Source organism: Syngnathoides biaculeatus, chromosome 9, assembly GCF_019802595.1.
Source record: "Syngnathoides biaculeatus isolate LvHL_M chromosome 9, ASM1980259v1, whole genome shotgun sequence".
Taxonomy (NCBI): Eukaryota; Metazoa; Chordata; class Actinopteri; order Syngnathiformes; family Syngnathidae; genus Syngnathoides; species Syngnathoides biaculeatus.
The window spans coordinates 22,416,554-22,430,114 of record NC_084648.1 but is presented as its reverse complement, the minus strand read 5'-3'; the positions used below and the strand labels follow the sequence as shown (position 1 = coordinate 22,430,114).

Below are 13,561 nucleotides of genomic sequence, written 5' to 3'. Positions count from 1 at the left end.
CAACCACCTCATCTGGCTTCTCTCAATACGGAAGGGCAGCGGCTCTACTTTCAGCTCCTCCTTGATGATCGGGCTTCTCACCCTATCTCTAAGGGAAAGCCTAGACAAGATGCGGAGGAATTTCCGTTTGAACGCCCGTATCCAAAAGCTTGTTCTTTCAGACATGACCCACAGCTCATGATCATTGGTGAAGGTAGGAATGGAGATATACTGGCAAACTGACAGCTTGGGCTTTCCACCTAACTTCTTTACCACAAAGTCTGCATCACTGCAGACGCTGCAGAGATCCGCCTGTGGATCTCACATTACATTCTGTCCTCGTTTGTGGACAAGACCCCAAGATATTTGAACTCCTCACCTTGGGGCATGATCTTTTCACTGACCTGGAAAGGGCACACCACCCTTTTCTAACTGAACCATCCCCAGCACGATGAGATGGCCCAATGGAGCAAAAGTAAATAAACAAATGCATAAATAATTAAATAAAAAAACCAGCATACATTAGCACAGTACTGTAGCAGGAAGCCGCATTGGTAGTGTCCCCAGCAAGACGACATGGACCAATGAAGCAAAAATGAATCAATACAAAAATACAAAAGCCAGCATGCATTAGTACAGTACTGTACTGAATATTACGGGGAAGGATTTATAGCCACAAATCCAGGTTACTGCCTCAGCAATGGAAGCGGTGAAGATGGTCCACTCAGACTAAATGTCCCCTGCATCCCCTGGAACATGAGCAAAGTTCTTTCGGAAGTTTGAAGTTCAAGTTGAAACATTTTCTGACAGGGGATTCTCCCAGACATTGCCAAGCAGACCCTCATGTTTGAGCCTGCCGCATCAGACTGGCATCTTCACCAACCTTCAGAGCCATCTGACAGCTTGACAGCTTTGGCGCTCTCTTTACCCAAGAGTCTAAGATGGGGGTGCTCAATGCGTCGATCGCGATCGAGGCAGTCTTGGTCAATCACAGGAAGGTGTGCCAAAAGAAAAAAAAAAATTGTCAGCCGCGTGCGCAATTGTACACCGCTTATGCAGTCTCTTCCCAGATATTCTGTGATGCACACACAAAAAAAAAAAAAACAATGCAAATTGAAAGTTTAACATACACCTATACAGTTTGTGGCATTTTGCAATGAGGGATGACTGGTTGTTACATCCAATGGCCCAATTCACATACGTACTGTAAAAAATGAAAAGAGGAACCCACTGGTTTCTTTAGGCAGCACACAGAACTTTCTTTAACAACTACCGCTGCTCCGCCACACTTTCTTTTTCCAAGTTTACCTTACACCCGCCCCCATCCCCGCTCTTAAAGACGTACACTCATAATTACAAATGTTACAGTACTTACGTAGCCCATCAATGTGTTTTATAATGACAGCATCCACCACCGCTGCTTTAGTCACCAACACAGTCTGGGCAACGTAGAGCAAAGATGAGCTAGACATGCTGCTTATGTTTACTTTCGATATTAATGGAGAAATTTAAAAAAGAAATGCTGTTGTTTTAAGATGCAATGACTGTCGGAGTATGTGAATAACTGATTAAACTGGACGAGATTTTCTCTTTTCGGTGGGAAAGGTCTAGTCTGAAGCCAAAGTAGAAAGTGCAGGATGAGATGGTGTGTAATATTAAAATTCTACCTCGGCACAGCCTGATCCAGGATGAAAGCACATACAATACAGTGCACAAAAAGCTAATTCTGTATTTTAAATATAGGAGGCAATATAACATTAACCTTAAAACGGTTTGGTAGCATCATCATCATCATCCCCAATGTTCTTTAAAGCTCAAGTGACATGCCTATAAACATTCTTAAGTAGATATTGTAATGAAAAACACATAACATTATTCCCTTCAATAACTATACAAAAAAATAAATATGAGCAGAGAGCGTGTCATCCATGTGCAAAGTTGCGGAGGTTTCACTCAATATTGAAGTGATAGCCATATTGCCTGCAACGTCATCTGCAGACGTGACACTGGAACATTTGCCATTGAAAACACGAAGTAGCACGTTCTATGGGAGAGGAACAACAGAGATTTTTGGATTTTTCCGATGCCCCTTCTGACACAGAAGCTCTTTTCGAAGAAGAGAACATCTCACAATCAAGTGAAGTGACTGGGGCAATATTACCCTATCGTTTTGAGCCATATTTAGATGATACACGGATCACTTCTAAGTAACAACAGACTCCCTGACAGTATGTATGACAGTATTTAACGTACTCAGCTGCGAGCAACAACAACGCCATAAAGCGGCCCAGCTCAGCGCCACGATGAGTCACCCCAGCTTGGCACCGTGGTGAGTGAGACCTTTCAGGACAATCCGTGATGAGTACAGAAGTCCAATAATCGAACACCGCTTGGGTTGTAATCAGGGGCAGGGGGATCAATCACCCCCTTCCAGTTCTCACTGTCATTACCCACATGAGTATTGAAGTCTCCCAGTCGAACAAAGGATGATTGAAACACACAAACCCCTCCACCATAATAAGGTGACTGCTCAAGTGGAAGCATCCATCCATCCATCCATCCATCCATCCATACATACATACATACATACATACATTTTTTTAGCCGCTTATCCTCACAAGGGTTGCGGGTAGTGCTGGAGCCTATCCCAACTGTCAACGGGCAGGAGGCAGGGTGCACCCTGAACTGGTTGTCAGCCAATCAATAGTATCACAGTTTTGAGGACCATAGTTCAAATCCCAGCCCCGCGTATGTGGAGTTTGCATGTTATTCCCGTGCCTGCATTGAGTTTTCTCCGGGCACTCCGATTTCTTCCCACATCCCAAAACCATGTATTAATTGGAAAACTTAAATTGCCCCTCGATGTGATTGTGTCTGTGACTGTTTTCTGTCTCTGTGACCCCTGCGACTAGCTGGCAACCAGTTCAGGGTGTACCCCGATGATAGCTGGGGTAAGCCCCATGAATCCCACAACCCTTCAGAGGATAAGCGGCTCAGAAAATACATACAGTGTTCCCTCGTTTAATGCAGAGGTTACGTTCCAAAAAATACCCAGGTTAAGTCAAATCTGTGTTGTCGAAGTTGATTTTTTTCATCATATATGTATTTTCATTCATTATGTACATTTTTAAGTTTCCAGGCTGTGTTTCTCATTTAGAGATTGCTACATGACTTTCACATTGATTTGTGTATGTCACATTGTTGTTCCAATTAAATGTAGCTCAGATGTACAGTATATAGTCAATCGTAATAGATCATGCCACGTAAAAAATTTGACCAGAGATCTTCAATTAGAATAATCAAAATGAAAAAAAAGTTTCCATTAGAGGCTTAAAGAAATGGAATGTTAACTCCCACTCCCTCCTAAGCCCAAGTGAATATTAAAATCCCATTCCACCCCTCTCGCACATGATCGATTCTACTCTCTCCCAATTCTGTGTTTAAGATAAATCACAACAAATCCCAAGTTTTTGAAGAAGATTCCTGTCATTCCCTTAGAGATTGATTCCAATCCTGAGCTAAAATTTTACAGGATCCCACTCGCTTTAGTCGCAGTCACTCTTGGTTAGTTTAAACCTCTTGCCTTCGTCACATACTGAATTACCGGAATGATTAAAAAAATTGAAAATTAAATTTAAAAAATATATTATTGTTATTGATTCTGTGGCTGCGTTGATTTCTCCAAAATGTTTAATTTAAACTCATGTTTCATTCCTCGAAGGATATGTATTGTCTTTTTTTAATGATTTGCTAAAAAGAAAATAAAACTTGTCGTGAGAAGAAGGTGGACTGACTTAAAATCAAAGGTAGTGTTGTTTTTTAGGCTATTTTTTCTTTCAACATTGTATGTTGCCATATTATTGGTCCGGTCTGTTCCTCTTCCTTGTACCATATGTAACATAGTGTTGGAAGCCTAGCAGGTACCTATCCTGTCCACAGTGATTAAAACCTCCCAGAAGCAGCATGGGAAATGTTGGTTTCTTTGGTGGATGTTGATGAATACAGTACACACTCGTTGATCTGGCTCGCCATTTTGTATGCATTATCATTCGATGGAAAATACAGTATATGCATCATTGTCTCTCAATGTGCTTCCTTGTGAGGGAGGTGTGATAGGAATAAAGATTGGCTGGATGTGTGATTTGGACAAATCAGATGACCAGTGCAACCCATCATACTCATTCACCCGACTGGATGCAATGTCACAGAAGAACACTGTCTCACCTGGGTACAATTTCAGGTATTTAGATCAAAGGTTGGGCATTTTTTTTTTTAGTCAAAGTTTATTGACTGAATTAAAAAGTATCCATGGAATCTCGTCAAAAGTGTTTATACTGTACATCAGGACTTCAAATACCCTTAGAACATATAGCCAGCATGGAATGTTATACTAAATAAAATGAGTACAAATACCAAAAAAATTCTAAATATCAGCTACCGAGACAAACTAATGAGTTTCATTTTGCTTTACATAACCCAATATTTTGTTTTACCTTATCTGAGGTTTGCCAAATATTATAAGATGGAAAATGGGAACGACTATCGTACATTGGTGAAAGCCTATGCAATTAGGTTTGATGTGCTCGTCAATGGAAATGTGAGTACTGCATACGCTTGTTCTTTAAATATTTTTCATTATCAGATTTAGAACTGTTTTCCATTTTAGGCAGGCAAGTTCGACATGATTCCCACACTTATCAACATGGTAGCAGCCTTCACTTCAATTGGTGTGGTGAGTGTTGCTTATGGAATATTGTAAAGAATTGATCGAATGAATTTGCATCATATGAATAAAGTGGGTCTCAAATCATGAATTGGATGACTTTAGAATGACAATGTGTTACAGGACTTGCATCTCAACTTCAACAATGACTCGTGACTTCATTTGTTTGTTCATTTGTACTTCAAGCCATTGACCTGGAAACTTTTGCGACTTACTCTAGCTATTTCGGTCACTTATTGTATTACAGGAAAATAATCAAAGAGACGGAAACTTGCTGATTATTTATTAGGTCATACTGTAACACACATTTATTTATTTTGTTCTTGTTATCTTTAGTCAGTAAACACGCTGATGGGCTGAAACACTCGTGTTGACAATTTGGTCATTCTTTCACACACATGTCCACATCCATCGTCCAAGGTGCTTTTCTTCACAAGGGCCACACGAGTGCTGGAGACTATCGCAGCTAACAATAGGTGAAAGGCAGACTACACCCTGAACTGGTCGTCAGTCAGTTGCAGGGCACAAATGGACACCATCACTGAATAGGAATTGACCCCAGTCAGGCGTTGGTGCCACTACACCATCAGTGACTCATTCTTTCACATACTATGTAAAATAATGGTTTTATGAAAAGAAAAAAAAAACAGTACAACATAAATCAACAATAATGTGTCAGTTAAATGATGAATACATTCCAAGAACTGTTAGCATACAAATAAAAAATAACTAATGTAACAATAAGGACAATAATTTTTGCAAAAAAAAAAAAAGTAGACACGCATTGCATGGTGAGAATCATATATCTTGACATCACATATGTCATAAGCCAGTGGCATGGGGCCGGTCCAAAATGCAGGCAAAGGCATGATCTTAAGAGTGGTTTTATACCAGAAGGAGGTCAAACACGAAAAGGCAGTCCAAAACAAGTGGAAGCACAAAAACGCTGGGCAGGTTCCGATAAGTACAAGGCAAACTTAGAAACATGGACAGGACGTGGTCAAACTAAAGAGCCACAGGCTCAGTGACAAAGGATTGATCTTCACTAAACTTGCGACTGACGCAAAGTAGCGGAGTATCCCCGGATGCAGTAAAGCATGCGCAACAAACTGGCCAATGCCACTGACACATTAACCACTTAAGTGCCAGGTCAATTAGTGTTCAACATGCAACACAGCTGTGTGACAGCTCTCAGAGGTGGCACCACCCATGGCAGTGGCCAGGCCATGCCCCTGACAATGTATGTTTTTGTAAGTATCAGCAGCTAGTTTTGTGATTGATCGCGCAAATAGCAACACGACCAGTTGTGCACTATATGGGATTCCTGTTCAGGACAGCCTGATTTAGTCAGTGTGTTCTCAAAAATCAGTCTTGTATTTCTTATTTTGTGCACTTTACTGATCAATCACCTCACAATTAGCATCTATTCAATATGAAACTACTTCTTCGTTCTTCTTCATGTCCTTAAGTGTTCGTCATAAGGCCTGTCTTTTCAGCCCTACTATATTTTTGTTCAATTTTGAGATCCTCTGCATTTAGTAAAATCCAATTTTACAACATTTTGGAGATATGTGACATCATCATGGTAACTATCCTAAGCCCAGGGCTCAGGATGTGAAATTCATTTTTGTCGCAGTTTTTTTCCAGAAAAGGCTGTTGTGACTCCCATCTACATAAAATAGTGATGCACTCAAATGAATCGGTTTAGCGTCATATTTTTCAGCTTTACTGTGGCTTGTGGGTAGTTGGAATGTTGCAAAATAGCGTGGAACAAGCATTCCTCCTGCTTGTTTACACAAGTCGCAAAGCGAAGATTCACTTTCACTGTTCGACATCATATTTAGTCACCTTAACTGTGACTCATATTTAGCCTGCAACAAATATTCCCCCATTGAACCTGAACAGTGGAAAGCAGCAAGGATAAGCAACTGTTCAGTATTGACTTTTCCTTTTGGCTTGTCCCATTAGGGGTTGCCACACCATGCCATTTTTTTCCATGTAAGACAAGCTCCTCCATCATCCTCTCTAACACCAACTGCCCTCATGTCTTCCCGCTTTACATCAGTCTTCTCTTTGGTCTTCCTCCACCTCTCTTGCCGGGCAGCTCCTTCCTCATCACTTTCATCTAATGAGATCATTTCACATTTTATCCAACCTACTCTAGAGAGAACTTCAACACCTTAATTTCTTCCACCTCCAGCTCTGCTTTCTGTTGTCCTTGTCAGAAGAGGCTACAATTTTCCAAAGAACACATCAACTGGCCTAAAGAGGAAAAATTAAGCAACATTTTGTGAGCTGATGAGAATTAAATTTTTTATTTTTGAGTCCAGGAGCTGCAGACAGTCTGTGAGACGACCCTCAAGTGAATTAGAGCCACAGTAGACGTTGAAGATAGTGAAGCATGGTGGTGCAAGCATCATGATATGGGCATGTTTCTCCTACTATGTTGTTGGGCCTATTTATCACATACCAGGAATCATGGATCAGTTTGTATGTGTCAAAATACTTGGAGATCAAGGAAAAATATCACAAAAACAAGTAACATGATTTACATCGCAACAGATGACAAGAATATATTAAAAAAAAAACTTGCATAAACTCACATACCTGTATTATAAAGGAGACACATTAACAAATGTTCACAGAGCTCTGAAACATTAAAGACATGGTAACCACACAGACTTTTACAATGTCTCCCCTTCTGTAGCTAGCGAGTTATGTTTGAAACTAATGAAACACATTCAACACTGCGCCTCTTTAACTACACCCGCTTTGCAGGTGTCATTATTGAATTAATTTATATTCACCTTTTACAAAAAAACAATGAAAATATGTGGATGGGGACCAAAATGCCTACCGTACCCTTAGAAGCCAGAAACACAAGAGGAAGTGATCTCGTCTAGCCACCCGGTAAGTGTGGCTTCAAAATAAAACATGCAGCCTACTTCCTGCGTTTTTCAGATCTCTTTCACCAACACTTCAACTGCATTTTTCCCCTTACCATGAAAATTTTTAAACACTGTTGGAGGACGCTTTTTCCTCCGCGTGTTCATTTAATTTCGGGTAGTGAGAATGTTGCTTATCCAAATACAGGCTGGAGACGATGAACAGTTTCTTCGAAGCTTTTACTTATAGAATATTCCAGGCACAAATGAGTTACAGACAATGGCTGTAGCAGATCACAAGTGCGAAGATAGAGAGGAGTTGCAGCATTCTTATTTATAATCAGTGAGGGCTCGGTCAACAAAAGCCGCGGCCTCCTCATCTGCTATGGGAGCAAACACCAGATCTGAAATAACACACTCAGGGAGGGCAAACAAAGCATCCAATGCTGTAGACAAGGTAAAATAATTTTCTCGAGTAAGAGCCTGATGATCGGGGAGAGAAGAAAAACCTGCATTCTGCATCAGAGTATTCAACTGTGAAACCGGACATGATTGTCTAAGAAGGACACTGATATCACCTGCTGTTAACATTTGTCCCGTAACCACTCTCTGCACTGCTTGAAGCCAATTCACACCACCAGATCGCATAGGTGGAAGTTTCTGCATCAACACACTCACATCAGTGGGAGAGAAAGGTTTGTAAAACATAACAGAGTTACCAGAGCCTGTAAGATTTAGGAACAAGTCACAAGCCAATGAGGAGGAGAAGCTGGACCTCTGGAAGATTCCTTCAGTCCAGAACAGAGTCTTCGTGGCCACCTGAAAGATTCTGGACATGACACTTTAGTTCTGTTACTTGGTTCAGTAACTGATCAATGTACAACCTATTTTCAACTTCCCCACTCGAAGGATCTCTACCAGCGTAGACAGGAAATTTCTGTTCTCTCTTCAGTTGGGCTGCTTCTTGTTCAGCGCGGAGGGCACATTTCTGCTCTTCCAGTTCAGCGTTACCTCTGTCTTCATGTTCAATGGTGATTCTCTCAAGTTGATCTCTAATATTTTGTGGAACCTCTTGGTGTCTATTTAATTCCACCTAGTACATTCCTAGCTGATTCATACGTGTGAATGGGTCGGCTCTCAAATCTACAAGTTTGTCCAATTTTTCTTCTAATTCTTTAATGGCGGCGGTCACTCCAGCAGTCAAAGTTACCGCAACCGTATTCATGTTTGTTGTGAGTGAGTGAGAGACGTGATCATCTACATCTACTTCGAGTCGACCCACAGTTACATTTAACACTGCCTGAAATTTCATGGCTTCATGGTAAGGTGGTACACATGGGTTATTTGGAGACAACGCCGAAATGTTTCTCCTCCAAGTAACGAGGTGGCACGGAGGGCACTTTGGGTGTTGACGGTACCAGACCAACACTCTCTTCCTTGACAGCCAAACGGGACAACTTTAACCCACATCCCATTGCCATCATCCTTGCTCTCGCTCTCATTTCCACAACTTTTTTTTTAGCATTCTCACCTTTCTACCTTTTGAGACAACTAGTTTCTTCTACTTCCAAATTTAGAGCCGCCACTCCTTTAGCACAAACTTTCTGTTTCTCTCATTATTAATGGCACTAAACACGCAGTTGAAGACAATGGAGGAAACCATCCATTCTCACAGTTTTTCCTAATCCATTCTTTGAATTGTTCTTTCTCATTCTCTCATTCTTTTTCAGGAATGACTTGATGCCTTGATTCCAAAATTACATCCCAAAGAAAAAAACTACTTATTAAATTAATATTGCACAAATAAATGACAAAACACAAACAAACATCACATGCATTCCTCACTTCTTCACTGAATACCACTTGTTCAGAATGGTTTGGTATTTGCCGCGAATCGCACCATTCACTTTCCGTCCACTAGCAAATTCTACCTGCATTTTGATTTAAATCGTCTTTTGTCAAAAGTGCTCGAACCTCTTTATTGTCTCAAAAGTACTCGATACCACTCGAAAAAAAATTGCTCAAACCTTAATTTAGCAAAAGCACAAACTTTTTTTTCTTCAAAAGTACTCTTAAAATCTTATTTTATTTGAGGAATTCTAGTTTCTAGGATTCTTGAAACAACCTCTCCTGAAATAAAATTACAATTGTGCATTTCACTGTTCATCTGGGTTATTCTTCTCAACTCATTTTTATAGTGTACACTTCATCCTTTGATTTCAAATGAGGAATTCTAGTCTCTAGGATTCTCCGAAAAGAACGAGACAACCTCTCGGTTCAGAAAGTTTTGGACTGTCTTCACCACCGATCTATCTGGCAGTCACAGGATTTACAACCTTTTTGTGTCGGCACAACCTCCGAACACAGGGCACTTCTATAGCCTTTTTAGAGTAGTACGCCCACACACTCTACAGTGTTTCAACCATTTAGGTCGGAGACAACGGTTTCCCACATGGGCCTCTAACCCAGGACTATACCACCCACAATTTCCCCTATTGTTCAACCAGCCCAAAACTATAATTTCACACTGTCACAAATTCAAATGTGACATGTACCTCAACACCAGTTAACAAACAGGAGATCACTCTTGGAGGATAAATGTCCTATCACCTTGTCAATTGTTGGCTGGCCGATGTTCTGTCTGTCAACCAACACCTCAGTCCGAAATCCCATCGGGGTCACCAATTGTTGGAGGATATACCTCCACGTGTTTGTTTAATTTCGGGTAGTGAGAATGTTGGTTATCCAAATACAGGCTGGAGACGATGAACAGTTTCTCCAAAGCTTTTACTTACAGAATATTCCGGGCACTAATGAGTTACAGACATTGGCTGTACCAGATCACAAGTGCGAAGATACAAAGGACTTGCAGCATTCTTATACTATCAGGAGGGTCCGCATCACAAAAGTATGAAAGGCAAATAAAGAGCATCAGAAGAGAATCGCATCATAAAATAAAGCATCACCAAATATAATTCTAGCTGGTAATAACTAGCCCATGCCTACGTCCTGGTCTCTAGTAAACATTTCAGCAAGGTTCACTTAAGGTTAACTGGTGAGTTGGCATACTTCAAACACAAGTTATTCAGTCATGACTAAATATGAGCAGAATACACACTTCAATACCCAATTCCTTATACCAGTAATAGCGTTGAAAAAAGGAAAAAAAGAATAAATGCCAGTATGTGCTGCCTCTCAAAATAAGAGTGTGTTTCCATGCCCTGTTCCCATTAAAGCGCACAACATCACACCATTACATTCACCCCCACTGTTTTGCGCTATAACATGAATATGACCTGTACTTTCCTACATATGAGTTTGATGACACTTCCAAAACCCCAAGAGTACTTCACACACAGTCTCCCCAGGTGCCACTATGTTATTCCCCTTATACATAGACCAGCTCAACCAGCATTGAAATCTATCAACAAAGGGCCAAGGCAAACATGAGGTGATCAGTCACATGTTTAAGCCCGGGAAAAGGTGCCAACTCCACATTTAAAGGCCATGAAATACATCGTATCAGCAACTGCACCCAAAAACAGAACCGACTTTATACATGAAAAACTGTTTTCTATCATGTCAAGAATACTCATACACCAAAAAATGTTTCTGTTGATAAACTACTCTTGAGCAATTACTGAAATCCTTTGGGTGGACATAGTCTAAATGAGCCTACTCACCGGCCTAACTGATCTGCCTACACTGGTGCGGATCCCCCCACCCAACAGACCGACAATCACCCCTGCCCATTCAGTGGTCATGGCGAAGGGCTCCCTCACAGATACCGAATCAGTGTATAATGTCGTCACTGAGAGCACAGAGCCAGTAATGGCAGACTCGACACTGTAGGTATCAAAGGATTGGTCAGACAACTGGCAACTGTCGAAATGAGACTCAAGTGAACCTGTGTCTATCCGAGATTGTAGCTCAGCACTTTTCTCAACCTCGGTTCCGTATGTAGAAATTCTGGTGACTTCATCAACCCGCTGAATTAAATCACCGAGAGCCTCATGCATGAGATTGGTCAGTCTCATCATCAGATGGAGTTTGAGGCAGGTCAGATACCCAGTGGGCAGTCCTGGTATCACCCCACTCTGTCTGATCCAAAGAAGCCACAGTATCCGGACTTAGCTCTAGGCTGCGAACGTAAGACCCTGCGTCCTGTTGTAGTTCTACGTTTTTACCTGGGCAGTCCATGATAGCCTCTCTCACTCTCTCTCACATGTCCTTGGACTCAAAAAAACGTTCATTGCTACAGAAACCTGTGTGATCTCTCACACACACAAATCAAACCAGTAAGATTTACATGGTGCCAGAAGACAGTAGATACGAACTATCGCCTGTGAGTAACTTTTTTTTCTGGGCCGCATGTTTTCATTTTTCGGTGGACCCGATGCAATGCTAACTAGCTAGCCGAGCCGAGGACATAGATTTTGCCGAGTCATGGCAGAGGGTTTTTCACAGGCCAGACCTTGTCGTTTTTGACAAAAATGTTGCCGGAAGCTGGCGTGTTTTTGAACGGGAGTACGGCATTTTTATTGCTGCACCACACTCGGAGAAGCCTGCAAAGACAAAGACGTACATTCTCCTTAACCTCTGAAGCCATCGACCATGAACGCTCATCCGTGTATGCGGCTGAAGTATGTGAGCCCAGGAATAATGGAGCGATTATCACCCCGGCGGAGCCCAGAGAGGATCCAGAGTGCTTGAAGAGGAAATTGAGGGAAATGTGCAATCCTCAAAGCAACAAGACAATGGACAGGCACAGATTTCATTCACAGAATCAAACACAAGGTGAGAGCATTCAATCGTATATAAGTGACTTGAAAATGAAACCTAAAACTTGCCACTTTGGAGATTTGACTGATGAACTCATGACTCTTTGAGAAAATCTCTGCTGAGGGATAGTGAACTGACCCTGGCCAAAGCCATCTCAGTCTGTTGCTTCCATGAAATGACTCAGGAAAACAGTAAAACACTAGCCACCCAGGTCACCCACATAGATGCAGTTAAGACATCTTACCTCAGAAAGCAGCAGTCCAGGCCCCATGCACCCAGACAGACTATAACCAAACGCAACCAATTGCGGGGGGAGACACACTGCTAGAAGAGAGAAATATCCTGTTTATGGACAGCAATGTCACAAGTCCAACAAAATGAATCACTACAAAACCTGTTGCCAAGCCATGGGACCAGGGCAAATGGCACAGGAAAGGCCTCAAACAGCCAGTGCATGAAGTCTCAATGGAACAGACATCAGCACAAGAAAATGCCACATTCTATTTGGATGGTGTTGATGTTTGATCCAACAGTGCGGAGCACCAAAGCCGTGATGGAAAGTCTCACAGAGACGGATCAGATGTTTTCCTCAGCATCTTGAATCTCAGGAATGTCTCGCCTTCCCCAACAGCACATTGTAAGGACTTTTCGTCAACTTTTGCATCGCCTTACCCCCTACAAATGGTTCTCTGCTCAAAGCATCAGCTACAATATTCTTGGGTCCGGGAATGTACAGGATGTCAAAATCAAAAGGAGCCTAACCCTATCCTTATACCAGTAATAGTGTTGAAAAGAACAAAAAAAAAAAAGAATAAATGCCAGAGCATGTACTGCCTTTCAAATAAGAGTGCACTTCCACGCCCTGTTCCTCGCACACAACATCACACTAACGCGAAGCTCGCAATAGAGGGCTGCTACTGACATCACTGCCGAGCATGCGCATTTATTTTCTGCCATATTGGAAGACAAACAAACCCCCACGAAGTTCGAGTGCGTGTAGGTGTAATCTGTTTTTCTATAGTTTCATCACTGTTTCTTCGGTTGGAATTTTATCTACATGATGTAGCAAGGCATGGCAGGCCCTTCTGTGAAGTGTAAAGATGTTGAGACCTTGCCAGCTGTCGAAAGCAATCATTATAGGGAGAAACTTTCTTTGGTTGATGGAGTTGACCCCTAAAAGTTACCCAAACAG

General features: G+C 41.7%; 1 protein-coding gene across 3 annotated transcripts in view; it reads left to right on the top strand.

The window, feature by feature from the left end:
• LOC133506633 (P2X purinoceptor 3-like) overlaps positions 1-13,561 on the top strand; it is a 66,175-nt gene that overhangs the window by 31,089 nt on the left and 21,525 nt on the right. For all 3 annotated transcript variants that reach the window (XM_061830963.1, XM_061830964.1, XM_061830965.1), the window contains 3 exons: positions 4,083-4,219; positions 4,483-4,576; positions 4,646-4,711. In XM_061830963.1, the coding sequence (XP_061686947.1) occupies positions 4,083-4,219; positions 4,483-4,576; positions 4,646-4,711 (297 nt within the window). The remainder of the gene's footprint in view (positions 1-4,082; positions 4,220-4,482; positions 4,577-4,645; positions 4,712-13,561) is intronic.